This window comes from Hyperolius riggenbachi, chromosome 1 (genome assembly GCF_040937935.1).
Source record: "Hyperolius riggenbachi isolate aHypRig1 chromosome 1, aHypRig1.pri, whole genome shotgun sequence".
NCBI classification, from domain to species: domain Eukaryota; kingdom Metazoa; phylum Chordata; class Amphibia; order Anura; family Hyperoliidae; genus Hyperolius; species Hyperolius riggenbachi.
This window is the reverse complement of record NC_090646.1, coordinates 104555229-104583086: the sequence shown is the minus strand read 5'-3', so window position 1 is coordinate 104583086 and position 27858 is coordinate 104555229. Positions and strand designations below refer to the sequence as shown.

The 27858-nt window shown below is 45.8% G+C and overlaps 1 protein-coding gene across 1 annotated transcript in view; it reads left to right on the top strand.

The window, feature by feature from the left end:
* The window catches only part of LOC137557929 (uncharacterized), a 259888-nt gene that overhangs the window by 142184 nt on the left and 89846 nt on the right, over positions 1-27858 (top strand). Inside the window, exons 11-12 of the mRNA XM_068271708.1 lie at positions 15309-15455; positions 21529-21639. Coding sequence (XP_068127809.1) covers positions 15309-15455; positions 21529-21639 — 258 coding nt within the window. The remainder of the gene's footprint in view (positions 1-15308; positions 15456-21528; positions 21640-27858) is intronic.

Sequence of the window (27858 nt, the reverse complement as noted above, 5' to 3'; positions counted from 1 at the left end):
TGTTCGGTCATTCTCCGTCTTCGCTCTACCTGGGTCAATTTTGACCGAGCAATCTGTATCGGCTCGGATGGAGGCAAGATGGGAGAAGGTGAAATAGTAGGAGGTGGAGTCACTGGGACCGTAGTGTAAGATACCCCTCTGACACGGGAACTACCCCTGGTCTGTTTTTGGTAGCGCAGCCTGCGGTCGATTCGGATGGCCGCTGAGATGGCCTCATCGACTGTTCTGGGCTCGGGCTGGCTTAACATCAAATCAGAGACCTCATCGGACAGCCCTGACAAGAAACGATCTAATAGGGCATAAGTGTCCCACCTGGCCGTAACTGACCACCTCCTAAACTCGGCCGCGTAATCTTCGACCGGACCTTGACGCAAAAGCTTGAGCTTCCGCTCAGAAGTCGAAGCAAGGTCCGAATCGTCGTAAATTACTGCCATAGCTTTAAAGAATTCCTCTACAGAGGTAAGAGCTTTGTCTCCGGCGGGCAGGCTATATGCCCAAGACTGGGAGTCGCCGGACAACAAAGTCTTTATAAACGTGACCCTCTGGGTCTCAGTACCCGAAGATTGGGGTCTCAACTCAAAATAGGACAATACTCTACTCCTAAAATTCCGGAAGTCAGATCTGTGGCTGGAAAAGCTTTCAGGTACAGGCATACGTATGTCAGAGCTAGGAGAGGATCGCACATGATCCACTGATGTCTACAGGGTTTGTACAGACCCTGATAGGGCATCAATAAGAGTTATGTGGGCGCCCAGTACTTGATTGATGTTGTCCACCGAAGTGGCAAGTACACCCAGACAATCAGTGTTTGCGTCCATTTTGTATTTGGTCTGGCGTTCTGTAACGATCGGTGAAGCACAGAGAGGATCTGATTACCGGTGATCTGCAGTATCACTGGGAATACAGATATATACCAGATTATAAGTGATCTGCAGTCTCACCGATAATCCGATATACTAGCTAACCTCTGTTCACCTGAGTAGAGTGTAGTGTTTGGTGTAACAGTAACACTTTGAGGACTAGGCCTTAGTGCAGCAAGGAGTACTGCACAGATTCCTTCTGCAGACCTGAGCTCTCCAAGACGGGAGGAGTCAGACTGACAGTAGGAAGGATGTCTGGAAGTGACCCTCAGGAGGAAGGGTCGCTAACAGAGCGAGGAACCGCCTCTAACGGTAAGGTCGGTTCTCGAGGTCGGACAAGCCAGGTCATACACACACGGACAGATAAAGTACAAGATCAGGAGGCAAAGGCGGAGTCTAAGTACAGGCAGGGTTCGGTAACGGGGTATCAGAAATATCGAGGTACAGAATCAGGAGGCTGAGGCGGAGTCTAGAAACGAGCCGGGGTTCGGCAACAGGGTATCAGAAATATCAAGGTACAAGATCAGAGTTCAGAAGGGTAGTCAAGGCAGGCAAAAGTCATAACAAATAATCACAATCAAACTAGTACTTTAAGCTATCAACAAAATCTAGCTAAGTGTAGGATTACAGCTCCAGCTGGTCCCGGCACACTTGCGGATCTGACTACGGATCTGGGTGCTTCCACATATGTGATCGCACGCCAGACAAAGAGCAAGTGAACAACCAGCAGTATATATACTCTAGGACCTTTCCAGGACCTCCCTAATTGCTGGTCCAATGAGAGCAGTGGAATTTGTCAGCTGACCCAGCTGGTCAGCCGACACCCTTCTAACTGCTATTTAAACTCTGCCTCTGTGCTCGCGCGCGCGTAAGTCTGAATCTTGGTGGACTATCAGTCCCAGCCACACCAGTACTGTCTTGCAATGTATCCAGTGAACTGAGTGCGGGAGCCGCCTCCGATGCGGATTCCGCCGCTCTGCCTAAGCGGCATGCGGCGTTTTTTCCGCGTTGTGACGCCATGCTGGACGCGGAAACAGCCGCCTCGCCTTGAGAGACAGCGGCTTTTCCGCGTTTCATCACAAAAAGATTTCATTTTCATTTTAGCATTTATGGTATGTGGTACTAAGAAAATCATTGCAGTTGTTCCATTCTTCATGTTCTGGATGTTCATGAAACTTAGATAGTGCCAAAAGTGATAAGAAGGTAAAAATTCAAACCTGATTGGACATTCTTACAAAAGATTCAATCCCCTTATACCATCATTCACTCTCAACACTCATTAGGAGTGGGATCCCCATTTCTGCACATTCACCCAGTAGCTGCAAATCAGTGGGTAAGGGTGTGCAGAACAGATATTTCACAAACTATTACATGTTCCAAATATTCACAAATATAATTCAAATTATACTGTATAATTTTTCAGAGGGACTGTCCCTGTTTTAAGGTTGAATTTCCTTGACCCTTGACCCTTTCCTTGACCCTGTTTGTTTGTCTCTCTTTTAAATCTGACAAGCACATTTGGTAAATATATGTATCCCTCTGCTAATATAAGTTCATGTGACTCTAAACCTCATTAGCAGCCTTAAAGCACGAGGGTCAGCCATACTATCCCAGCAAAAAAACAACCACACATATATAAGTAGATAAATACTGTAACCCTCTAAAAGAGAGTAATGTACTGTGGAAATGTATTTACATGTGTAATGTAAACTTAGCATGTGAGGCTAAAATTCCCCTTAGAAATTAGCCTTGTGGAACCAAAACGGCGCCTAGATAGTCGCATAGCATGGTTGCTAAGGCAAGCGCATGAACAGTGAGGGGAATGTTCTGGAAGCTCCGCGTGAGCCAGAGTAGAGCGCAGACGCAGAGGGGCAGAGCGTGCAAGACACAGTCTGAGGTTTCAAACCAGTTTCCCTCAGAGAGCGAGAGTCAGTCAGGCGGCGGTGAGCGAGGGAGCCAGAGGCCAGCAGAGGTGTCTCGTAGCAGCTACCCCATGAGTCCAGCGGGGGCCCGGTGGCAACAACCACACCACCCAGGAGAGAAACGGGGGCCACAGAGATAGAGCGCAGCGGTGATCGGTGGCCACTTAAATCGACAGCAGGCCAGAGCAGCGTGCATAAGAGGAGAGAGACCCGCTCAGCAGATGAGTAAAGGCATTGAGACAACATCAAGCCACAGGTTGTGATCAGTGGGGGCCAGGAATCAGTGGAGGTTGTCTGAAGATAGTGACCGTTACCCCAGCATACTGAGGGGTTTCCTCTGATTAAGGTGGTGAGACAAGAATCTGCCTGTTTTATAAGTGCCTTTAACCACTTGAGGACCACAGTCTTTCTACCCCTTAAAGAGAATCTGTACTCTAATATTCTTACAATAAAAAGCATACCATTCTATTCATTATTTTCTCCTGTGCCCCTCTGTGCTGTTTCTGCCACTCTCTGCTGCAATCCTGGCTTGTAATTAACAGTTTTAGGCAGTGTTTACAAACAAACTAACCAGCTTCTAATAGGCTCAGCTAAGCATAGTGTATGAGTCATTCAGAGTATGCAGGGGGCCTGCAGAGGGTGTGTATCGCTTCTACCAATCACAAGCAGCCCTGCACATTCCACACAATCAAGCTTTAGCCCGACAAACAGGACAGAGGAAAGATACATTGATTTATTACAGAGACAGTGCAGTTAGGAAAGACTGCAGTAAGCCAGAGTAGATTAGAACAGGCATAGGAACTTATAGGATAGAAGAACTAAGGCTGAAAAATTTGTTACAGAGTCTCTTTAAGGACCAGAGCCTTTTTCTCCATTCAGACCACTGCAGCTTTCACGGTTTATTGCTCGGTCATACAACCTACCACCTAAATGGATTTTACCTCCTTTTCTTCTCACTAATACAGCTTTCTTTTGGTGCTATTTGATTGTTGCTGCGAGTTTTACTTTTTATTATATTCATCAAAAAAGACATGAATTTTGTAAAAAAAAAATGACTTTTTTAACTTTCTGTGCTGACATTTTTCAAATAAAGTAAAATTTCCTATACATTTGAGCGCGAAAGTTATTCTGCTACATGTCTTTGATAAAAAAAAAAACATTCAGTGTATATTTATTGGATTGGGTAAAAGTTATAGCGTTTACAAACTATGGTGCCAAAAGTGAATTTTCCCATTTTCAAGCATCTCTGACTTTTCTGCCCACCTGTCATGTTTCATGAGGGGCTAGAATTCCAGGATAGTATAAATACCCCCCAAATGACCCCATTTTGGAAAGAAGACTTCCCAAAGTATTCACTGAGAGGCATGGTGAGTTCATAGAAGATTTTATTTTTTGTCACAAGTTAGCGGAAAATGACATTTTGTGACAAAAAAAAAAAAAAAAAGTTTCCATTTCTTCTGACTTGCGACAAAAAAAAAATGAAATCTGCCACGGACTCACCATGCCCCTCTCTGAATACCTTGAAGGGTCTACTTTCCAAAATGGGGTCATTTGTGGGGTGTGTTTACTGTCCTGGCATTTTGGGGGGTGCCTAATTGTAAGCACCCCTGTAAAGCCTAAAGGTGCTCATTGGACTTTGGGCCTCTTAGCGCAGTTAGGCTGCAAAAAAGTGCCACAGATGTGGTATTGCCGTACTCAGGAGAAGTAGTGTAATGTGTTTTAGGGTGTATTTTTACACATACCCATGCTGGGTGGGAGAAATATCTCTGTAAATGACAATTTTTTTATTTTTTTACACACAATTGTCCATTTACAGAGATATTTCTCCCACTCAGCATGGGTATGTGTAAAAATACACCCCAAAACACATTATACTACTTCTCCTGAGTACGGCGATACCACATGTGTGGCACTTTTTTGCACCCTAAGTGCGCTAAGGGGCCCAAAGTCCAATGAGTACCTTTAGGATTTCACAGGTCATTTTGAGACATTTGGTTTCAAGACTACTCCTCACGGTTTAGGGGCCCTAAAATGCCAGGGCAGTATAGGAACCCCACAAATGACCCCATTTTAGAAAGAAGACACCCCAAGGTATTCCGTTAGCAGTATGGTGAGTTCATAGAAGATTTTATTTTTTGTCACAAGTTAGCGGAAATTGATCTTAAGTGATTTTTTTCACAAAGTGTAATTTTCCGCTAACTTGTGACAAAAAAGAAAATCTTCTATGAACTCACCATACTCCTAACGGAATACCTTGGGGTGTCTTCTTTCTAAAATGGGGTCATTTGTGGGGTTCCTATACTGCCCTGGCATTTTAGGAACCCTAAACTGTGAGGAGTAGTCTTAAAAACAAATGTCTCAAAATGACCCTTGAAATCCTAAAGGTACTCATTGGACTTTGGGCCCCTTAGCGCACTTAGGGTGCAAAAAAGTGCCACACATGTGGTACCGCCGTACTCAGGAGAAGTAGTATAATGTGTTTTGGGGTGTATTTTTACACATACCCATGCTGGGTGGGAGAAATCTCTCTGTAAATGACAATTTGTTAATTTTTTTTACACACAATTGTCCATTTACAGAGATCTTTCTCCCACTCAGCATGGGTATGTGTAAAAATACACCCCAAAACACATTATACTACTTCTCCTGAGTACAGCGATACCACATGTGTGGCACTTTTTTGCACCCTAACTGCGCTAAGGGGCCCAAAGTCCAATAAGTACCTTTAGGATTTCACAGGTCATTTTTGTTTCAAGACTACTCCTCACGGTTTAGGGCCCCTAAAATGCCAGGGCAGTATAGGAACCCCACTAATGACCCCATTTTACAAAGAAGACACCCCAAGGTATTCCGTTAGGAGTATGGTGAGTTCATAGAAGATTTTATTTTTTGCCACAAGTTAGCGGAAATTGATTTGAATTGTTTTTCTTCACAAAGTGTCATATTCCGCTAACTTGTGACAAAAAAATAAAATCTTCTATGAACTCACCATACTCCTAACGGAATACCTTTGGGTGTCTCCTTTCTAGAATGGGGTCATTTGTGGGGTTCCTATACTGCCCTGGCATTTTAGGGGCCCTAAACCGTGAGGAGTAGTCATGAAACCAAATGTCGCAAAATGACCTGTGAAATCCTAAAGGTACTCATTGGACTTTGGGCCCCTTAGCGCACTTAGGGTGTAAAAAAGTGCCACACATGTGGTACCGCCGTACTCAGGAGAATTAGTATAATGTGTTTTGTGGTGTATTTTTACACATACCCATGCTGGGTGGTAGAAATATCTCTGTACATGACAATTGTTTGATTTTTTTTACACACAATTGTCCATTTACAGAGAGATTTCTCCCACCCAGCATGGGTATGTGTAAAAATACACCCCAAAACACATTATACTACTTCTCCTGAGTACGGCGATACCACATGTGTGACACTTTTTTTGCAGCCTAGGTGCGCTAAGGGGCCCAACGTCCTATTCACAGGTCATTTTGAGGCATTTGTTTTCTAGACTACTCCTCACGGTTTAGGGCCCCTAAAATGCCAGGGCAGTATAGGAACCCCACAAGTGACCCCATTTTAGAAAGAAGACACCCAAAGGTATTCCGTTAGGTGTATGGCGAGGTCATAGAAGATTTTATTTTTAGTCACAAGTTAGTGAAAAATGACACTTTGTGAAAAAAAACCAATAAAAATCAATTTCCGCTAACTTTTGACAAAAAATAAAATCTTCTATGAACTCGTCATACACCTAACAGAATACCTTGGGGTGTCTTTTTTCTAAAATGGGGTCACTTGTGGGGTTCCTATACCGCCCTGGCATTTTACGGGCCCAAAACCGTGAGTAGTCTGGAAACCAAATGTCTCAAAATGACTGTTCAGGGGTATAAGCATCTGCAAATTTTGATGACAGGTGGTCTATGAGGGGCCGAATTTTGTGGAACCGGTCATAAGCAGGGTGGCCTTTTAGATGACAGATTGTATTGGGCCTGATCTGATGGATAGGAGTGCTAGGGGGGTGACAGGAGGTGATTGATGGGTGTCTCAGGGGGTGATTAGAGGGGAAAATAGATGCACTCAATGCACTGGGGAGGTGATCGGAAGGGGGTCTGAGGGGGATCTGAGGGTTTGGCCGAGTGATCTGGAGCCCACACGGGGCAAATTAGGGCCTGATCTGATGGGTAGGTGTGCTAGGGGGTGACAGGTAGTGACAGGAGGTGATTGATGGGTGTCTCAAGGTGTGATTAGTGGGGGGAATAGATGCAAGTAATGCAATGGCGAGGTGATCAGGGCTGGGGTCTGAGGGTGTGGGCGGGTGATTGGGTGCCCTAGGGGCAGATGGGGGTCTAATCTGATGGGTAGCAGTGACAGGGGGTGATTGATGGGTAATTAGTGGGTGTTTAGAGGAGAGAACAGATGCAATGCACTTGGGAGGTGATCTGACTGCGGGTCTGCAGGCGATCGGATGGTGTGGGTGGGTGATCAGATTGCCCGCAAGGGGCAGGTTAGGGACTGATTGATGGGTGGCAGTGACAGGGGGTGATTGATGGGTGGCAGTGACAGGGGCTGATTGATGGGTGGCAGTGACAGGGGGTGACAGGGGGTGATTGATGGGTGATAGGTGATTGGCAGGTGATTGACAGGTGATCAGTGGGTTATTACAGGGAAGAACAGATGTAATTAATGCACTGGTGAATTGATAAGGGGGGGTCAGAGGGCAATCTGAGCGTGTTGGCGGGTGATTGGGTGCCCGCAAGGGGCAGATTAGGGTCTGATCTGATAGGTAAAAGTGACAGGTGGTGATAGGGGGTGATTGATGGGTAATTAGTGGGTGTTTAGAGGAGAGAATAGATGTAAACAATGGATTTGGGAGGTGATCTGATGTCGGATCTGCGGGCGATCTATCGGTGTGGGTGGGTGATCAGATTGCCCGCAAGGGGAAGGTTAGGGGCTGATTGATGGGTGGCAGTGACAGGGGGTGACAGGGGGTGATTGATGGGTGATAGGTGATTGGCAGGTGATTGACAGGTGATCAGTGGGTTATTACAGGGAAGAACAGATGTAATTTATGCACTGGCGAATTGATAAGGGGGGGGGGGGTCTGAGGGCAATCTGAGCGTGTGGGCGGGTGATTGGGTGCCCGCAAGGGGCAGATTAGGGTCTGATCTGATAGGTAACAGTGACAGGTGGTGATAGGGGGTGATTGATGGGTAATTAGTGGGTGTTTAGAGGAGAGAATAGATGTAAACAATGGATTTGGGAGGTGATCTGATGTCGGATCTGCGGGCGATCTATTGGTGTGGGTGGGTGATCAGATTGCCCGCAAGGGGAAGGTTAGGGGCTGATTGATGGGTGGCAGTGACAGGGGGTGATTGATGGTGATAGGTGATTGGCAGGTGATTGACAGGTGATTGACATGTGATCAGTGGGTTATTACAGGGAAGAACAGATGTAATTAATGCACTGGCGAATTGATAAGGGGGGGGGGGGGTCTAAGGGCAATCTGAGCGTGTGGGCGGGTGATTGGGTGCCCGCAAGGGGCAGATTAGGGTCTGATCTGATAGGTAACAGTGACAGGTGGTGATAGGGGGTGATTGATGGGTAATTAGTGGGTGTTTAGAGGAGAGAATAGATGTAAACAATGGATTTGGGAGGTGATCTGATGTCGGATCTGCGGGCGATCTATTGGTGTGGGTGGGTGATCAGGGGCAGGTTAGGGGCTGATTGATGGGTGGCAGTGACAGGGGGTGACAGGGGGTGATTGATGGGTGATAGGTGATTGGCAGGTGATTGACAGGTGATCAGTGGGTTATTACAGGGAAGAACAGATGTAATTAATGCACTGGCGAATTGATAAGGGGGGGTCAGAGGGCAATCTGAGCGTGTTGGCGGGTGATTGGGTGCCCGCAAGGGGCAGATTAGGGTCTGATCTGATAGGTAAAAGTGACAGGTGGTGATAGGGGGTGATTGATGGGTAATTAGTGGGTGTTTAGAGGAGAGAATAGATGTAAACAATGGATTTGGGAGGTGATCTGATGTCGGATCTGCGGGCGATCTATTGGTGTGGGTGGGTGATCAGATTGCCCGCAAGGGGCAGGTTAGGGGCTGATTGTTGGGTGGCAGTGACAGGGGGTGATTGATGGGTGATTGACGGGTGATTGACAGGTTATCGACAGATAGTGACAGGGAGTGATTGATGGGTTATTAGGGGGGTGATTGGGTGCAAACAGGGGTCTGGGGGGTGGGCAGGGGGGGTCTAAGGGGTGCTGTGGGCGATCAGTGGGCGGGGGGGGCAGATCAGTGTGTTTGGGTGCAGACTAGGGTGGCTGCAGCCTGCCCTGGTGGTCCCTCGGACACTGGGACCACCAGGGCAGGAGGCAGCCTGTATAATACACTTTGTATACATTACAAAGTGTATTATACACTTTGTAGCGGCGATCGCGGGGTTAACATCCCGCCGGCGCTTCCGTATGGCCGGCGGGATGTTACGGCGGGTGGGCGGAGCCAGTTGCCGGGGGAAGCGCGCGTCATCAATGACGCGATCGCTCCCCCGGCATAGTTTAAGGACGCAACGCCCTAAGGCGTATTGCGGTCCTTAAGGGATCCACTTTGCCACCGCCCATGGGCTGTGGGTGGTCGGCAAGTGGTTAAGAAGCAGTGGCCTTGTGAGTTCAAAACTGTGATTTATGCCCTAAAGTATTGTGATCAAAAGGAAACAGAACTGTGATCAGTTATATTAAGTGTAAGTGAACTTTGTCACAAGAAAGTGAAAGGGCTCTGTCAGACCCCTCAGAAATATATAGCTCAGCCACAAGCAGTGTTACTGACCCAGAGAGACATTTGCCTGTCAGCCTGCTCAGTTCATAAGTCATCAGTTGATTTGTTCTTCAGTTCATCAGTTGATTTGTTCTTCAGTTACTTGCTAAAAGCCTGATGTGAGAAGTGAACCAAAGTGTTATTTTGTGTTACTGGAGTGCACGGCCTAAGAAAGAGAGAGAGAGAGCAAATGCCGTGGAGATAAAGAGAACCTGTCAGTGAGACGTAACTAGATCTGTTAACCTGTCAGCAGTAAAGGAGAAGATTGGTGGTGGAATTACACTGCATCCTGCGTTACTAAGAGCACTACAGTGGAGAGCCGAGTGACATCTGACAGAGATAAAGAGTCAACAAAGTTGGAGATTCAAGTGGTTCAAATACCAAAAATTAGAGCTTATTCTGTATAAAGTTCATAAAGTATATAGAGAGAGTTATTGATGGTATAGCTGGGTGCATTGGTCAATTTTGTTATTTTATTTTGTTTTCTTTTTATTTCTCTAACCCCCTTTTGATGATTTGATTTTTTCTTTATTTTCTTTATTATTTTGGGATTCCCTATCCAAGAAAGTGGTGCCTAAGAGATACAGTGATTTGAGAAGTACAGTGGAAAGAGCAAGGGTTTGAGAGTTTTTCTGAGTAAAGTAAACATCATTTGGATGCCATATTACCAACCAACGAACTGTGGAAATTGCTTCAGTACCATAAGAAAGAGAGTCACTAATCCTCTAAGGTTTTGCTGAGCAATATAGCTTGAACTTTGCAGAAAGGTACTGTGACTGTATAGGAACTGAATTGCTCAGTAGACCTGTCCCTACCCAAGCCCCTATACCTCAGTGAATGGTACTGTCATCAAAGGTGTTGTATTGAAAAGTGGTTGATGATTGTAAAAGAAGATCTGTTGTAGCTCAAATTATATGTAAAAGTGTTTGTGTAACTTAACCTTTTTATCCAGCAGCTTTTACCGGTGCACTGGCTGTGAAGAGGAGAAGATTGTATTTTGACCTGTGATTTGCAAGGAAAGTGTATATTTGTGTTAAAAGAGTTACTGAGTGAAATTACCAGTGGCCATTGTTACGGTCACAAATCCTTGATATTCGCATCTGAGTCAGTGTTTGGTGGATTCCGCTCAGCCAGGGCTGAATGCTAAGGATAAATCGGGTTACAATACTTGTTCTACTTATATAACATATTTATTGTACTGTCCACATTTTGATTTTAGTGAATCTTAAATAGTAAAGTACCTGATGACCTGGCGTTGCCCGGGTATGTATTTGGCTGGTGTAGGCTCTGCCCAATTTTTCTAACCCTAACAAACAAACACTCAATGACCAAGTTTGTGAGCTTTGGGGTCCTTGGCATCAATCATTTGTATTTTCCCATTGAAAGTAAAGAAATCTGATTGGCTGTTTGTGGCTCCACCCTCTTTTCTTAATTTGAACCCCAGTCATCCAATGACCAACTGAACCAGGTTTGAGGCTTGTGCCATTAACAGTGCAGGAATGTCAGCAATTTAAATATTCCCCTTGAAAATCAATAGGTGAATTTTGATTGGCTTTCATGAATCTTACTCTCATTCACCCAGTGACCAAGTGTTCCAAGCATGAAAAACCCCAGTGACCAAATGTGCCAAGTGTGAAAACCCTGCGATTAACAGCTTAAGAATGGCTGCAGTTTACATTTTCCCATTGAAAAATAATGGCTGAAATTTGATTGGCTGTTTAATGCTCCACTCACTGAGTGACCAACTGTGGCAAGTGCGGAAACTCTGGCTTGATTTCTGTGGGAATGGCAGCCTTTTACATTTTTTCCATTGACATGAATGGGCGAGATCCGATTTACTGTTTTTAGCTCCACCCAGGTGTGCAGGGGTAAGCAAGACCCCAAGAACATATCATCCCAGGTAGTAAGTGATCTGTATGTATACCAAGTTTTGTTGAAATCGGTCAAGGCATTTTCGAGTGATCACGGCATGTACATACACATATACATATATATATATACACACACACATATATACACACACATAAATACATCTGATTTTATAAATATAGAGAGATAAAGAGAAGACTGTTCCAGGAATTTTCCATCGTTACTGCCTCTAACTGAAGCCAGTCCTGATGTAATTTTATTATTATTATTTATTATTTAATATTTCTATGGTGCCGACATCTTCTGCATCGCTTTACAGAGTAAATGTTGTCTTGTCACTAACTGTCCCTCAGAGGAGCTCACAATCTAATCCCTTCCATAGTCATATGTCTATGTAAGTGTCATGTAGTGTATGTATCATAGTCTAGGGCCAATTTAGGGGGAAGCCAATTAACCTATCAGTATGTTTTCGGGGTGTGAGAGGAAAGCGGAGTGCCCGGAGGAAACCCACACAGACACGGGGAGGACATACAAATTCCTTGCAGATGTTGCCCTGGCTGGGGTTCGAATCGGGAACCCAGCAGTGCAAGGCGACAGTGCTATTCACTATACCTCCGTGCTGCCCAATTTACTCCCTTACTCTTTTTTTTCTCCTCTGCCTGAAATGGTGTATCACACCAAGTTTGCTCTGTAAACACATGTAAGCAGAACATACTGTAGATCAGATTTCAGCAGGTTCTGCAGAGGGATAAGTTGATTTTTATTCTATTTCCCCTCTTAGTCATGTGTCACATTGAACTGCCCTCAGCCAATCAGCACGGAGCAAGAATGTAGAAAGGGAAGAAGGGAAGATAACAAGCTTCCCACTACCCAGCAATGTACGAGAAAAGAGCCAGACTGACTGAGATATGATTTATTGCGACAGACACATTTATGATAACATTGCAATTCTTGCTTGCAATGTAGGGTCAGGATGTAGACTACATAATAAACACAGAGCAGTAATAGGAATTTCATTTTATGGCTGTCAATCCCTCTTTAAAGGATACCCGAGGTGACATGTGACATGATGAGTAGAGTTGGGCCGAACGGTTCGCCGGCGAACCTGGTTCGCGCGAACCTAGGTGGTTCGCGTGCGGGTACCGCACGCGAACTTTATTGCGGAAAAGTTCGCCCCATTGCGGTTCGCCCCATAATGCACTGAGGGTCAACTTTGACCCTCTACATCACAGTCAGCAGGCCCAGTGTAGCCAATTAGGCTACACTAGCCCCTGGAGCCCCACCCCCCCTTATATAGGCAGGCAGCGGCGGCCGTGGCCACTCGTGTGCCTGCATTAGTTAGAGTAGGGCGAGCTACTGCAGTCTCTCATAGGGAAAGATTAGTTAGCCTTAGCTTGTCCCTGGCTGCATACCTGTTCATTGATCCTGCCACTGCATACCTGTTCATTGATCCTGCCACTGCATACCTGTTCATTGATCCTGCCACTGCATACCTGTTCATTGATCCGGCCACTGCATACCTGTTTAGTGAACCCGCCACTGCATACCTGTTCTGTTCAGTGGACCCGCCACTGTATACCTGTTCAGTGGACCCGCCACTGCATACCAGTTCTGTTCAGTGAACCCGCCACTGCATACCTGTTCTGTTCAGTGGAGTTTGGTGTGTCAGTGTGAAGCAGTACCTTAATTACGCTCCCTGATTGATGTATACACATGCAAGATGTTTTAAAGCACTTTAGGCCTGTCATTTAGCATTCAATGTGATTTCTGCCCTTAAAACGCTGCTTTGCGTCAAATCCAGATTTTTCCCGGTGACTTTTGGCGTGTATCCCACTCCGCCATGCCCCCCTCCAGGTGTTAGACCCCTTGAAACATCTTTTCCATCACTTTTGTGGCCAGCATAATTTTTTTTTTTTTTCAAAGTTCGCATCCCCATTGAAGTCTATTGCGGTTCGCGAACTTTAACGCGAACCGAACCTTCCGCGAAAGTTCGCGAACCCGGTTCGCGAACCTAAAATCGGAGGTTCGGCCCAACTCTAATGATGAGATAGACATGGGTATGTACAGTGCCATACACACAAATAACTATGCTGTGTTCCTTTTTTTTCTCTGCCTGAAAGAGTTAAACATCAGGAATGTAAGTGGCATTTCCTGTCTGAGTCAGGACTGGGTCAGACTACTGCACAAGCGTCGAAATCCAGGCCTGGAGGGCCAGATCCATGATACTGCTTAGGATGGACTGTGAAAGAAAGGGATGCGTTCTACCTGATGGACCCAGTCTTCCAAAATGATCCGGCACAGCTCTTTTACCAAATGATTTGCTTTAGGACCATAGTCTTGTTCAGGGCTGTGTGGCGTGAACAAGGACTATGGTGGTCCAAAACGGTGGACCGTAGCCACTATACAGCTTTTTACGTGTATGTTTTGAAGATCCAATAAAGCAAATCTTTTGGTAAAAGAGCTGTGCCGGATCATTTTGGAAGACTTGGATTGCTTACCCGGTTGGAACACGGGTGGGATCCGTTGCATGCCTGACCCCCTACAACATTTGAGTGTTGTCTCGCTTACTTGCTTTGGAGATTGGATGTCTACCTGATGGACCACACCTTTCCTGATTCAGACACATCAATTAATTTGAGGTGTGTCAAAAATGTGTGAGGACCTCAGCCCTCAAAGGACCCGTTTGACATCCCTGGACTACAGTGTGACCCTCACTGATAAGAAATTACAACTATAAAACACTTTCCTAGCAGGAAATGGCTTCTGAGAGCAGGAAAAATAGATAAAAAGCGTCAATAGTTCATAGATTTTAGCTCTGGCATACTTCAATGAATGTGTCATTGAGCAAAAACAATAAAAAAGTAAAATGGAATGTGGAATGTCTTAATAAGTCATTTTTAGGAGAAAGAGGATAGACAGGGCCGGCCCGCTCATAAGGCGGGGTGAAACATTTGCCTCAGGCGGCACATCTGATGGGGGTGGCACCCGCCTGTCCATGGGTGCAGGGGGCCGCCCGCTGAGCTGGAGGGGTAGCGGGCAGAAAGGGGGTATTTGGCCTAGCGGTGGAGAGGGGGGGTCGGACTCCTCCTCCCTTGCCTGGGTCCCCCGACCTGCGCTCCCCTCCAGCTTTAAAAAGTGAAGTACCAGCTCTATGATTAAGAGGCAACGGGCGGAGATCACTCACCTTTTCCGTGTTCCAGCGTGCCCTCCACTGACGTCACTTCCTGCAACGCCACCCTCTGTATTGAAGTAGACGGCGTTGCAGGAAGTGACGTCAGTGGAGCGCACGCTGGAACGCGGAAAAGGTGAGTGATCCCCGCCCGTTGCCTCCTAATCATGGAGCTGGTACTTCACTTTTTAAAGCTGGAGGGGAGCGCAGATCGGGGGACCCAGGCAAGGGAGGGGGGGGTCTGGCCCCCCTCCCCACCGCTAGGCCCAATACCCCCTTCCTGCCCGCTACCCCTCCAGCTTGGAGGCCCCCACGGGGGGAGGGGGCGGCGATTTTTTTCTAATTTTGCCTCAGGCGGCAAAAAGTCTAGGGCCGGCCCTGAGGATAGATACTCTTATGTGTGTGAAATTTTCATAGTATGTGTAATTAGGTGTGTGGTTTGAGCTGTGCCAAACAAGGTCATACTTTGAAGGCATCCATGTTTCTTACCTCAGAAAATTGGGAAATATGCTACATGGCAGGCAAATCACAAGTACTTGCTATTCAAAATAAATCTCAGCTTGTGCTCTAACAAGCAGTCTAGAGGCAGATTTCTTGGGATTCGGATCAGTGGGATCGTATATATTTTTTGGGAGGGCCAAGAAACACACATTTCTTACTTGCAGCATTTTTTAACAGGTGGATGCAGTAATTCTTGTAACAGAAAGCGGCTTCAAAATTTGTGAAAAAGAAGTTAAAGAAATGCTCATAGATAGCAGATTTATGCAAAAATTTGAGAAGTACCCATCTGGAAACAAGCTAATGCTTCTTACGTACCCTGAAAAGGTATGACATATTTAAAAGAAACATTGTAATATATTAAAATGTTTTGTGTTTTCTTTGGTCTGCTACTAGTCAATTAAAATCTGTATGAGAATGTATAAAAGCGTTGTACCAACAATCATAAGTGGTTCTGCAAAACTGGCCTTGGAGATAAGTGCAACAAAGTTCACATGTGCATATACATGACAGTGCTTCCATAACCAATAACACATTTTCCATCCTTATACCCTTAAAGGACAACTGAAGTGAGAGGTATATGGAGGCTGCCATAGTTGCCTGGCAGCCCTGCTAATCTAATTGGCTGCAGTAGTGTCTGAATCACACCAGAAACAAGCATGCAGCTAGTCTTGTCAGATCTGACAATAATGCCAGAAACACCTGATCTGCTGCATGCTTGTTCAGGGTCTATGACTAAATGTATTAGAGGCAGAGGATTAGCAGGACTGCCAGGCAACTTTTATTGCTTAAAAGGAAATAAATATGGCAGCCTCCATAACCCTCTTGCTTCAGTTGTCCTTTAATTTAAGTCTGATATTGCCCTGAAGAAATTGCTTTCAAACCCTATTAAACCTAATGGCAGCCTTAAAGTATAGTGGACTCCCCAGGCCCAGGCACAAGGGCTCATGCCCAGTTTTTGTAATCAGGTACCAAAGACGATGGATCTCTAATACTGTATTGCAATTTAATGCACATTTTTTATCATATGGCTTTAAACTCCTAGCAGCACGCTGCCGCATTAAAACGTCATACTGGAGCCTCTTCACAGCTCCAGGATGTTTTAATACGTCGCTCGCCCCCCCCCCCACCACTGGTAAACCAGGAGAGTGTTTGCAGCGCCATATAGTGGTCACAAAGTAAAATTACACACAGCACACATTTATAATTAAAAATTAATAAAACAAATCCCTTCCACTTCCAAAGCCCCCCCCCCCCCAACACATGTAATAAAAAAATAAGTGCATAAATAGTTTCCTTAGGGACTTAACTTTTTTTTAATATGTATGTTATAAGGGTATATTACTGTTATTTTACTACATAAGGGCTTGTAGTTATGGACCAAACACAAAACCAAAACAGATTACACCTGGATTTTCAAATACTATATTGTTGCCATACATTGTACTAGGTACATAATTTAACTGCTCTATGAGCGCTCCACCCCAATGGGCGTGACTGTGGCGGAAGCCCCAGGACTGCATAACGCCAATTGGCGTCAGGTTCTGGAGCCGGCTAATGCAGGAGATCGCGCACAGTCTGCGCGTGCATCTCCTGCTTGGGGGGCGGAGCTCCGCCCCGCCTTAAGTCCAGTGTTGCCAACCGTCCGTCTAAGGACGGGCAGTCCGTAATAAACACATGAAATTTCCCCTGTCCGTACTGCCCGTCCTTTTGGGACAGGCGTCCGTTAAAATAACAACTCTTTGGCACTGCCGCTATTTCCTATGCAGACAGCTACAGGTAGCCAGGTCCCCTGCAGCTGCACTGTAGAAGCAGAAGTTTTTTTCCCCCTTTACCTCCCGCCCACCAATCAGGAGCTTCTTTTCCCCCTTTCTCTCCTGCTCTCCAATCAGGAGCTTCTTTTTCCCCTTCTCTCCCGCCCACCAATCAGGAGCTTTCTTTTTTTAGGCTGGTGCCTTTCTCCAGCCAATGAGAGAGAGGCAGCCAGCCAGCCAGCCAGTCAGTCGACAGAGCTCGCTCCCCACAAACTCTGACTGCATTGCAATAGCAGTAGCATAACAGTGGAGAGAGCTGCGTTCTGCTCACAGCCGTCAGCCAGCCAGACAGGTATAAATTAGTGTAATTCCTGTGAGATTGTGTCGTCTGCTCCGGGGTATATGACCTCTGCAGCCAGGAGCAGATGACACAGAATTCCTCTGCTTATGGTGTGTGTGACATAATGCAGAGCCCTGACAGCCAAGGCAGCGCTGCATGTCACACACAATGCTAAATAATGTATGGAAATTTACCCTAAAGTAATGCTGTGCAACTTAGTGTATTGTATTATTGTAGTCTAGTGTTGCACACAAAACTTTAGTTTTATTGTGAGCTGCATGTATTTTCTATTATAGTTTCATAAAGGAGATCCATAAATTATATCAGTCATGCTTGTTTCTCAGTGAATTATATAATAGAAAATAAATGCACCTCACAATAAAACCTAACTACACCACCAAGGATTTGGACATATGAAAAATGTCATAATCTACCCCACGGAGGTAGATGGCTGACCAGGGTTGCCATGCATACATATTTAGATGGACTGTCTATCCAAACGCCCCCAAAATCACTTGTCTGTTCTTGCCCGTATTGTGTGCTCCTGCTGTCCAAACAGTGCACTTTCAGACAGCTATATTGCTTCGCTGTCCTAGGAAGCTTGGCAAGCCGGGGCTCGAGTGGCCAAGCATGTGGTCCTCCCTCATCCACGGATCAATCCAATAACGCCTTTTTGGCTCCAGCCCTCTATCCTGGCAATAACGAAAGAGGTAGCTGGGCCATCCCACCACGTCACGCACTCATCTCGCACCAGGAAAAGTGAAAGAGCAGCAAAGGCACCCGTGCAGCTGAGCCATCCAGGCAGCCAGCATTACTGTGTGTCCAGCCTGAACAACACACCGGCACCGCCGCCACACACTGGCACCAGACCATGCAACCAGCAGCAGACAAAGACAGACCACACACTCAGGGGCGTAGCTTGGGGTGGGCGGGGTAGGACACGTGCCCCCGGGCACTGGGTCCCTAGGGGCGCCCAGCCGTGACCTGTGTTTTTTTTAAAATTTATTTTCCCCCCAGAGGGAGAGCTGTGGACACAGTGGTGGGGAAGGGGGGAAGTCCCCCCCCCCTTCCCTCACCTTAGGGCTCACCCTCTCTCTCGCTCCCCCTGCAGATATAAGCGGCGGGCGGCAGAACACTTACTCCATTCGCGCGAAGTAGACAGATCTGTGCCCCGCTAATCTGGTCTAGTCTAGACCAAATCAGCGGAGCACAGATCTATCTTCTCTGTGCAACCTTTTAGACCACTGCTAAGGTCATGTATATTTGGCCCCACCCATTACCATGCCCACATTCTGTTGCATGGCCACACCCCTTTTTTGGCGGTTCCCCCCCCCCCCAACAGGGCGCATTAATAGTCTTTGTCCCCGGGCTCTGAAAGCCCTAGCTACTCCTCTGCACACACTGCACTGACTTAGAGCCCGTTTACACATAATTAGTTGGTACGCGTTTTTCCATAGCAGTGCATTGTGAAAAAGATTTCCGTTAAAAAGTGTTAAGTGTGAAAGGTGCCATAGGAAAACATGGACATTACTTTGAAAATCAGTTTTCTTTACGTTTTAACTGAGAGCAACTGATTAAGTGTAAAATGGCCCTTAGAGTGACAGTCACAGTGTCATGAATAAGAGTGACCCACTCACTCTGTGCCTGCCACAGCAGAGAGGATTAGCAATCCCTTTTAGCCAGGCCTACTGCCATGCAGTGCTGGATGGAGCCTGGACTGGTGCTGGAGCCTGGAGGAAGCCAAGGATCATGAACGGTCGGTCCACTACTGGAGTCTGGCAGCCTGGCTCTCTCTGAAGAAAAAAATCTAAGTGGTAAGGACTATTAGAGGTATGCATTCCATCCAATCTATATGTACAGTATATCGTGCTGTAGCTTGTTGTAGGCCTGCTGCTGGTTAAAATGCACTGTACGGTGCTTGAAATTAGGTTTAAGGTGTCCAACTGGGGAAACGCTGTGCAGGGCCGGGCTGAGGCATAGGCTGGAGAGGCTCCAGCCTCAGGGCGCAGTGTAGGAGGGGGCGCAGAATTCATTCAGCTGTCATTCCTAATTGTGTATGAAGCAGAAAGAAATAAGAAAAGGGGATAATAGCAGTGACTGCAAGCCAGATAACTAGATATTAAGGTGTTGGGGAGGTTGTGGGCCCTGTGGCGCCTCTTAGTCTAATAGCAATCAGTGTTTGATGGCTCGGGTGGCAGGGATGGAGGGGCGCACTTTGGTGTCTCAGCCTTGGCTGCTGGAGGACCTTGTCCCGGCTCTGACGCTGTGCCATTATACGTATTTTCTGGTGAAACACTGCCGCATTACGTGTCTTGCTGTCTGAGGGGGTCTGCTTCCTGTCCCTGGGCCTTTGTTGTTTTTGGGTGGGGGAACATTGTCTAATTAACTTTAGGGTCACTTTGCCTGCGTTTTGGGAGAGAACTTGGGCCCACTGTCTTTGTGTTACTCTGTTACATTACAGTTAGCTCAGCCCACATCCTGTCCTGGCCACACCATTTTCTTGCCACGGCGCACTATGTGCGCCACACTCCTATTTTAGTCTGACCCTCCAGTCAAACTTGAAAACCTAATGTGGCTTTTGAGTCAAAACGTTGACCCACCTCTGGATTAGACTGTGAGCTCCTCTGAGGACAGTCTGTGACATGATAATGTACTCTGTAAAGTAGATGTCAGTGCTATATAAATACATAATAATAATATGGTAGGACATTAGACTATGGCTATGGTAGGATTAGAGTGTGAGCTCCTCTGAGGACAGTCAGTGACATGACTATGTACTCTATAATGTGCTGCGCGAGATGTCAGTGCTATATAAATACATAATAATAATATGGTAGGACATTAGACTATGACAGGATAAAATTGTGGGCTCCTATGTGGATTGAGTGACATGACTATATGTACTATGTAAAGTGCTGCAGAAGAGGTCATTGCTATATACAGGTTGGTACAGAAATCATCCAACTCCGATGCCTTAGTTTATGTAACCAATGACTCCAGGTACCCAAATATTGCTCTGACTCTTGGACTCCGTATCCACAGCCCTGGCTATATAAATATTAAAAATAATAATGGCCAGAGCTTAGCGCCACTCGCAACTCTACTTAAAAGTGCGCTTTTAACTCCGCCCCCAACTCTGCCCCCCGTCCATCCAAAATTTTGGGTGTCCTGCTTTTTTGGGCCTTTTGTCCGTCAAAAATTAGAAAATAGGTTGGCAACCCTGCTTAAGTCTCCGAGTGGCTATTGCCACTCGGGAGACTGATAGACGGCGTAATCGCCGTCTATTTACATGTACAGCGCTGCGATCGGCAGCAACGCTGTACTGGGGTGTGGGGACAGTCGATAAGCTAGGCAGTGATCGTCTGTCATAGACTGAAGCTTATGACAGCTGATCACCCTGATTGGCTGGCGGGGGAGGGAGGGAAGGAGCAGGGGAATACAAACTAAAAAAAAGGTATTTTTATCAAAAAATAAATAAACAACTGTGGAGCGATCAGACCCCACCAACAGAGAGCTCTGTTGGTGGGGGGAAAAGGGGGGGGTGTCACTCGTGTGCTTTGTTGTGCGGCCCTGCAGCTTGGCTTTAAAGCTGCAGTGGCCAATTAAGTAAAAAATAGCCTGGTCTTTAGGGGGGTTTAACACTGTGGTCCTCAAGTGGTTAAATATTGTGATAGCTGGGACTAATGGGCAAATCACATGTGTGGGATTTATTTATAGTAACATTGCTTATTTTAAACTATAGGGGATGGAATTGGAAAAAATTGTGTATTTTTTTTTTCAATAAAATGCACATGAAACAAAGTAATTACTGAAAACTAATTTGTGTCGAAAAAACAAGGTATACAAGGTATAGATCACGTTTGTTGTGATAAGTAACGATAAAGTTATTGGCGAATGAAAAGGTAGGAGCGCTGACAGGTGAAAATTGCGCTGGTCTAGGGCAAAAACCCCTTGGGGGTGAAGTGATGAAAAAAATGGGAGGCTGAACAATAATTTTCTAAAGGCTGCAGTTCAGAGAGTATTCTTAAGGTACTGAAGGCCAGGCAGCATGCATGGATAAAGTGGCTTTAAATGTTATGAAGTAACTTACAGAGAGTCACACAGGGGTCCGCATACTCAGTAGAAGAAAAGGGATGTTTTATTCACATTCCAAGTCAGATGTCTATTCCAATAACCAACAAACGTTTTGGGGCCATGGCAGTTTCCTTCTGTCAAGGCATTCAACAGAATGGTATGATTTTTTTTTTCAATAGAAGGCTATTGGATTAGTACATTTATAAGTTTTAAATATTGTTTTGTTTTTCAGAACTTGAAATTTCAGTTTTCACGTGTTGACAAAGAAAGAATAAAAGTACTGGAGAAGGAATCAAAGAAGAATAGAGAGGTTGAGTTAAAAACAATTGGAAAAATGTTAAAGGTATATACAGTATTTCTTTTCAGTATGAAAATGCAGTTTGGAAATGTATGTATCAAGCTTTCTGGAAAACTTACATAAACAATATAGCTGCATATAAATACACAAAAGTATCCTTAAACCATAGGAAAAAGAACTATCCCAAAGCAGCACCAATCTAGAGAATTATTGAAATACACAAATCTTTATTGTGAGTTCCAAAAACACACACAAACAATTAAAACATCTAGATGGGTGAATGGGGTAGGCGAGTAATTATACATAATCCTGATCACAAATATTTTAGTAATGTCAACCTGATCCAAAAATCTCAATAAAATTATCAATAATACTAGAAATTAGGTACCAATGTAAAGAAAAATTGGAACAGGGGGGGGGGGGGGGGGGAGTCATAGGGGTGATGATAACACAATAACAGCTAATATGGGTTTATCTCAAAGAAATGCAAGGAAAAAAAAAACTTCACCACAGATCATTGCGACAAACACTGGAACCTACATTGTGACAAATGTTGAAAGCTAAACTTCCAACATCCATGCTCACGCCACTACAGTGCCAGGCATACCAGCACTCACTCCGCGGTTGCTGCTACCTTGGCAGGAACCCAACATACACCCAAAGTCTGATGCCCACCACCACTACAGTGCCAGGCATACCAGCACTCATTACACGATTGCTGCTACCTTGACAGGGACCCAACATACACCCATGTCTGATGCACTCAACCACTACAGTTGCAAGCATGCTGGCACTTGTCCATCATCCACTGCTACATGTCAGGCTACCCTGCCACCGTCAACTGCCTGAACCGTGACAGCCCGCCTGAACTACCACCACTCTTGTCTGCTTCTTCTTGTATTACTGAAAACGGTAGCTCCTGTGTAATGGCCAGGTGATAGGCAACTTACATGCAGAGAGTTATTTATCACCTTGAATAGGCAACGGCTCCTGATGCACTAACTAGTAGTAATATTACTGTGTGGAGACATGCGTGACAATATTACCGGTACTACTGCAGCAGTGTGCTGCGAGTAATATTGCTGTACGCTGTCTTTGCAGGGCAATATTACCACTAGTGCATCAGGGGCTTAAAACTAACCTTGAACTCGACCGCTCATATACCACCAGTGAGATTGTATCCCAGAGCCGTGTGATTCAAATTTGTCAATGCGCAAAACAGCCACATGTGTACCATCTAGATATGTGTGACTTATGGATGCAGGAAAATCAGAGGACTCACCAAAGAGGGAGTGAATCAAGCAGACTAGTGTGTTGCTTTTTTGCCTCCTCCCCTCACTTTTTTCATACAGCAAAATATGGTATGGGCGATTGGAGGGGACTAGGGAAATCTGTTTGTCTTGCTACCTAGAGTTGAGCTTCAATGCCTTTTTAGTGAATAGGAAAAAAATGGAAAACATTGTGTTCATACAGACTTCAACTTCAGGAACTCTGGACTATAGTTAATTACATTTGAACATTTTTGGTATCTTTTAGTCCCCTATACTTTCCTAGTAGATTTGGGTCACCCTGAGCTGCTTAGGTATTCTGTTGTTCTGGTCCAAGCCCTTATCCCATATCTCAATCTCTGCTATGCACTGAGGAGGACCAGTAGTCTGAATGTGCATGTTGAGTTGATGTGGCTCTGTAAATTTTGTAAGCTATAGGCTTGCTATAGATCAGCAGTTCTGAATGTAAGCCTAGCTTCAGGGGCATAAAGAGATCATTTGCATATTCAGAAGCGATGCATTGTGGGAGACCAATTTAAAGCTGAATTATCGCAAATACCTTCTGTTTTAAGAAGGCAAACTACTTTTCAGTCTCTTTTAGTCCCCTACACTTTCCTGGCGGTTTTGGGTCACCCCAAACTGCTTCGGTATTCTGTTACATTTAAGCATTGTATCTGAATTGTGTGTTCTCTTGCATGGCCAAGAGGAAAAAATAGAGCAAATATAATTGACTAGCCGACCCGCGGCGTAGCATACGCCGCATAATGGGGTAGAGGGCAGGAAGGGGGTATTGGGCACAGCGGCGGGGAGGGCGGTCGGACTCCCCCTCACCTGGGACCCTCATGTGTGCTCCCCCTCCAGCTTAAGCTCAGTAGCAGCTGCCACTATTAGTAAAAGGCAGTGGGCGGGGATGCCTCACCTCTTCCGTGTTCCAGCGTGTGTTCCACTGTTGTCACTTCCTGCAATGCCACCCACTGTATTGGTGTAATTTGCCTTTTTAAAACAGAAAGAAATCTGCAATAATTCAGTTATAAGTGAACATTTGTGGTTACCCACAATGCACTGCTACTACATATGCCAATTATTCTGTTTCACCCTTAGTAACCCAAGCAAACATCCAGATCCACTGGTGTATAGCAAGCCTATAGCTTTAAATTTTTCACAGCCAGATCAAACCCACATGTGACAGCTTGTTTCAGACTTTTGGTCCTCATATGTACATGGCAAGGATTGATATGGCTGTATGAGATAGGGCTTGGACCAGTACAACAAAGTAACCAAGCAGCTCAGGGCGACCCAAACCACTCGGAATGTATAGGGGGATAAAAGGGACCAAAAAGACCTTCTACTAAAAAAATCAAAGCTTGGTGTAATTTGCCTTCTTAAAACAGAAGCAAATCTGCAATAATTCAGCTATAAGTGAACATTTGTGGTTACCCACAATGCACTGCTACTAAATATGCAATTTATTCCTTTTCACCCTTGGTAAGTCAAGCAAGCCTATGGGCCTGATTCACAAAGCGGTGCAAACTGTTTAGCACGGGTGTGCTAAACAGTTAGCACGTGAAGTGCCGTTTGCGGACTTTTGCACGCGCAAAGTGCGGCAATTTGCGCGATAGCGGTCTTTTGCGTGCGCAAAACTCCGCAATCGTGCGACTCGTGGCAAATTGCGCACGCAAAAGACCGCGATCACGCGAATCGTGGCACTGCACATGCTAACTGTTTAGCACACCTGTGCTAAACAATTTGCACCGCTTTCTGAATCAGGCCCTATAGCTTTACATTTTACACAGTCATATCAAACCCACATGTGACAGCCTATTTCAGACTTTCAGTCCTCATCAATACTTGGCAGGAATTGATATGGCTGTATGTGATAGGGCTTGGACCAGTACAACAGAGTAACCAAGCAGCTCAGGGTGACCCAAACTACTAAGAATGTATATAGGAGGATAAAAGAGACCAAAAAGCCCTCCTACAAAAAAAAAAAAAAAAAAAAAGCTTGGTGTAATTTGCCTTCTTAAAACAGAAGCAAATCTGCAATAATTCAGCTATAAGTGAACATTTGTGGTTACCCACAATGCACCGCTACTAAATATGCAAATTATTCCTTTTCACCCTTGGTAAGTCAAGCAAGCCTATGGGCCTGATTCACAAAGCGGTGCAAACGGTTAAGCACGGGTGTGCTAAACAGTTAGCACGTGAAATGCCGTTCGCAGACTTTTGCACGCGCAAAGTGCCGCGATCACGGTCTTTTGTGCGCGCAAAAGTCTGCGATCGCACAAATCGCGGCAAATTGCACACGCAAAAGACCGCAATAGCGAGAATCACGGCACTTTGCGCGCACAAAAGTCCACAAACAGCACTTCACATGCTAACTGTTTAGCTAAACAGTTTGCACCACTTTGTGAATCAAGCCCTATAGCTTTACATTTTACATAGTCATATCAAACCCACATGTGACAACCTATTTCAGACTTTTGGTCCTCATCAGTACATAGCAGGAATTGATACGGCTGTATGAGATAGGGCTTGGACCAGTACAACAGAGTAACCAAGCAGCTCAGGGTGACCCAAACCACTCGGAATGTATATAGGAGGATAAAAGGGACCAAAAAGCCCTCCTACTAAAAAATTCAAAGCTTGGTGTAATTTTCCTTCTTAAACCAGAAGCAAATCTGCAATAATTCAGCTATAAGTGAACATTTGTGGTTACCCACAATGCACCGCTACTAAATATGCAAATGATCCCTCTTTGCCCTTGGTTTGATATGACACTAATTCTTCTTCTTGCTTGGACCAGCCCCTTCTTCTTGCTTGGACCGGCCCTGGGGGCAGGGCGCTACTTCTTCTTCTTGTTTGAAGGTTGAGGCACTTACTCTATTATATATATAGATTCCTTCACAATCTGGCATTATAAAACTCTTTTTTTAGTTTGCCATTAAACGGTATTAGCTTTACAATTATTTAGTTTTTTTCCCTATAGGGATGATCGGAAAGGGCGATTTCCGATTCCACGGAAATTCGGTGTTCTGTCAGATGAAATTCCGTAATTGTTACATTCCCGCGGTATTGCACGGAATTCCGCAGAATTCCGCGTTCCGGCGGTACAATTTCAGTAATCTCTTTGGAAACCTCGTTTTTGAAACATCGTAGGCCATGGGACCTAGTGGCTGTTCCACCGGTCATTTTTTTTTTTTTTTGAAGCAGCAGGAGTTGTCGTAGGCCATGGGACCTAGAAGTGGTTCCACGGCAGTCATCACAATTTTTGTTTGGAGCAGCAGGAGTTGTCGTAGGCCATGGGACCTAGAGGTGGTTTCACGGCAGTCATTATAATTTTTTTGGGGGGAGCAGCAGGAATTGTCGTAGGCCATGGGACCTAGAGGTGATTTCACAGCAGTCATTATAATTTTTTTTTGGGAGCAGCAGGAGTTGTTTTAGGCCATGGGACCTAGAGGTGGTTTCACAGCAGTCATTATAATTTTTTGTTTGGAGCAGCAGGAGTTGTCGTAGGCCATGGGACCTAGAGGTGGTTCCACGGCAGTCATTACAGCAAAATTGTAATTTACTCTGTCCAATCTTCATCGTGAATCAGTGAGAGGGGCCTTGTAATTGTCACTGATCCATGACTCATTCATTTTTATGAACGTTAGTATGTCCACATTGTCTGTCGGTGACCACCCCACCTGCAGCACTAAATACTCGCTCAGAAAGAACACTGGCGGCGGGGCATGCCAGAACCTCCAGTGCATACTGAGCGAGTTCAGGCCAGGTATCAACTTGTTTTTTCCAATAGTCCATGGGGTCATTATTACTCTCCATGTTGTCTGGAGCACTGGCCGACCCCAAGTAATCATTCACCACACGGGCCAGCCGCTGGCGGTGACCACTTTGTCCGCTGGTGATGCTGCTGCTAGAAGGAGTATCTGGCATTGGCTGATAAAATTCCTTCAACATACTTAGCAGGTTCACAGATTGGCTATTGGTGCTGCTGCTGGGAGTGGGACCACCAGACCTTTGCTGAGTATGATGAGGCTTGGTAGCTTGGGCCCGGGATACAGGTTCAGGAAACGCATCTTCTACCCAACGAAGAAGGGCATCCCGAATGTGTGTCATCCTGGCGTCTGCTTACAAGGGGGGTATGAACTGCCGCATTTTCCCCTTGCACCAGGGATCTAAAATGGTGGCTACCCATATGTCGAGCCTTGATTTTAGAGTTTTAATCCAGGGGTCCTTACGGCGGCACTGGAGCATATGGGCAGCCATAGGGAAGAGATGTCTGCCATGAATCACCTCTTCCTGGCTGTCAGAACTGTCGTCGTGCTCCAGTTCCACATCAGAATCTTTTTCCCACCCCCGGACAATGGGCTCTTCCACTTCCACAAGCTCTGCCTCCTCATCCAGGGCTTGAGCATGCTCACTCATTCCCCCACTTGACTGACCACTGTTCAGTAGGGCTTCCTCCCCCTGTTCAAGCAGTTTGTCAAGAGCCTTGTCCAGCATGAAGACAAGAGGGAGCACTTCTGATATGCTGCAGTGCTCCTCACTGACCACATCTGTTGCCTGCTCAAACGGCTCCAACACTTTGCACACCTGTCCAATCAGCTGCCACTGGTCCCCAGTAATGTAGTCCAGTGGCCCTGTTCTGGAGGAAGATGTCTGAGACAGGTATAGCTGCTCCCACAACCTCTCTAGCATGTGGAGGGTGGAGTTCCACCGCGTCGGACAATCGGAAATAAGCCTGTGCTGCGACAGGCTATGGTGGCACTGCAGCAGTTTCAAGGCCGCGGTGGCGGTTGCGAAGCGACGGATGTGGGCTGACACTTTTTGTGCTGAGGCCACAGCATCCTTCAACCCATCAAAATATTTCTGCACTACAAGGTTGAAGACGTGGGCCAAGCAAGGTAAGTGAGTGTAGTCACCTTGCGAAATGGCAGCCAGCATGTTGGCACCATTATCAGACACCACTACACCTGTCTCCAGTTTTCGGGTGGAC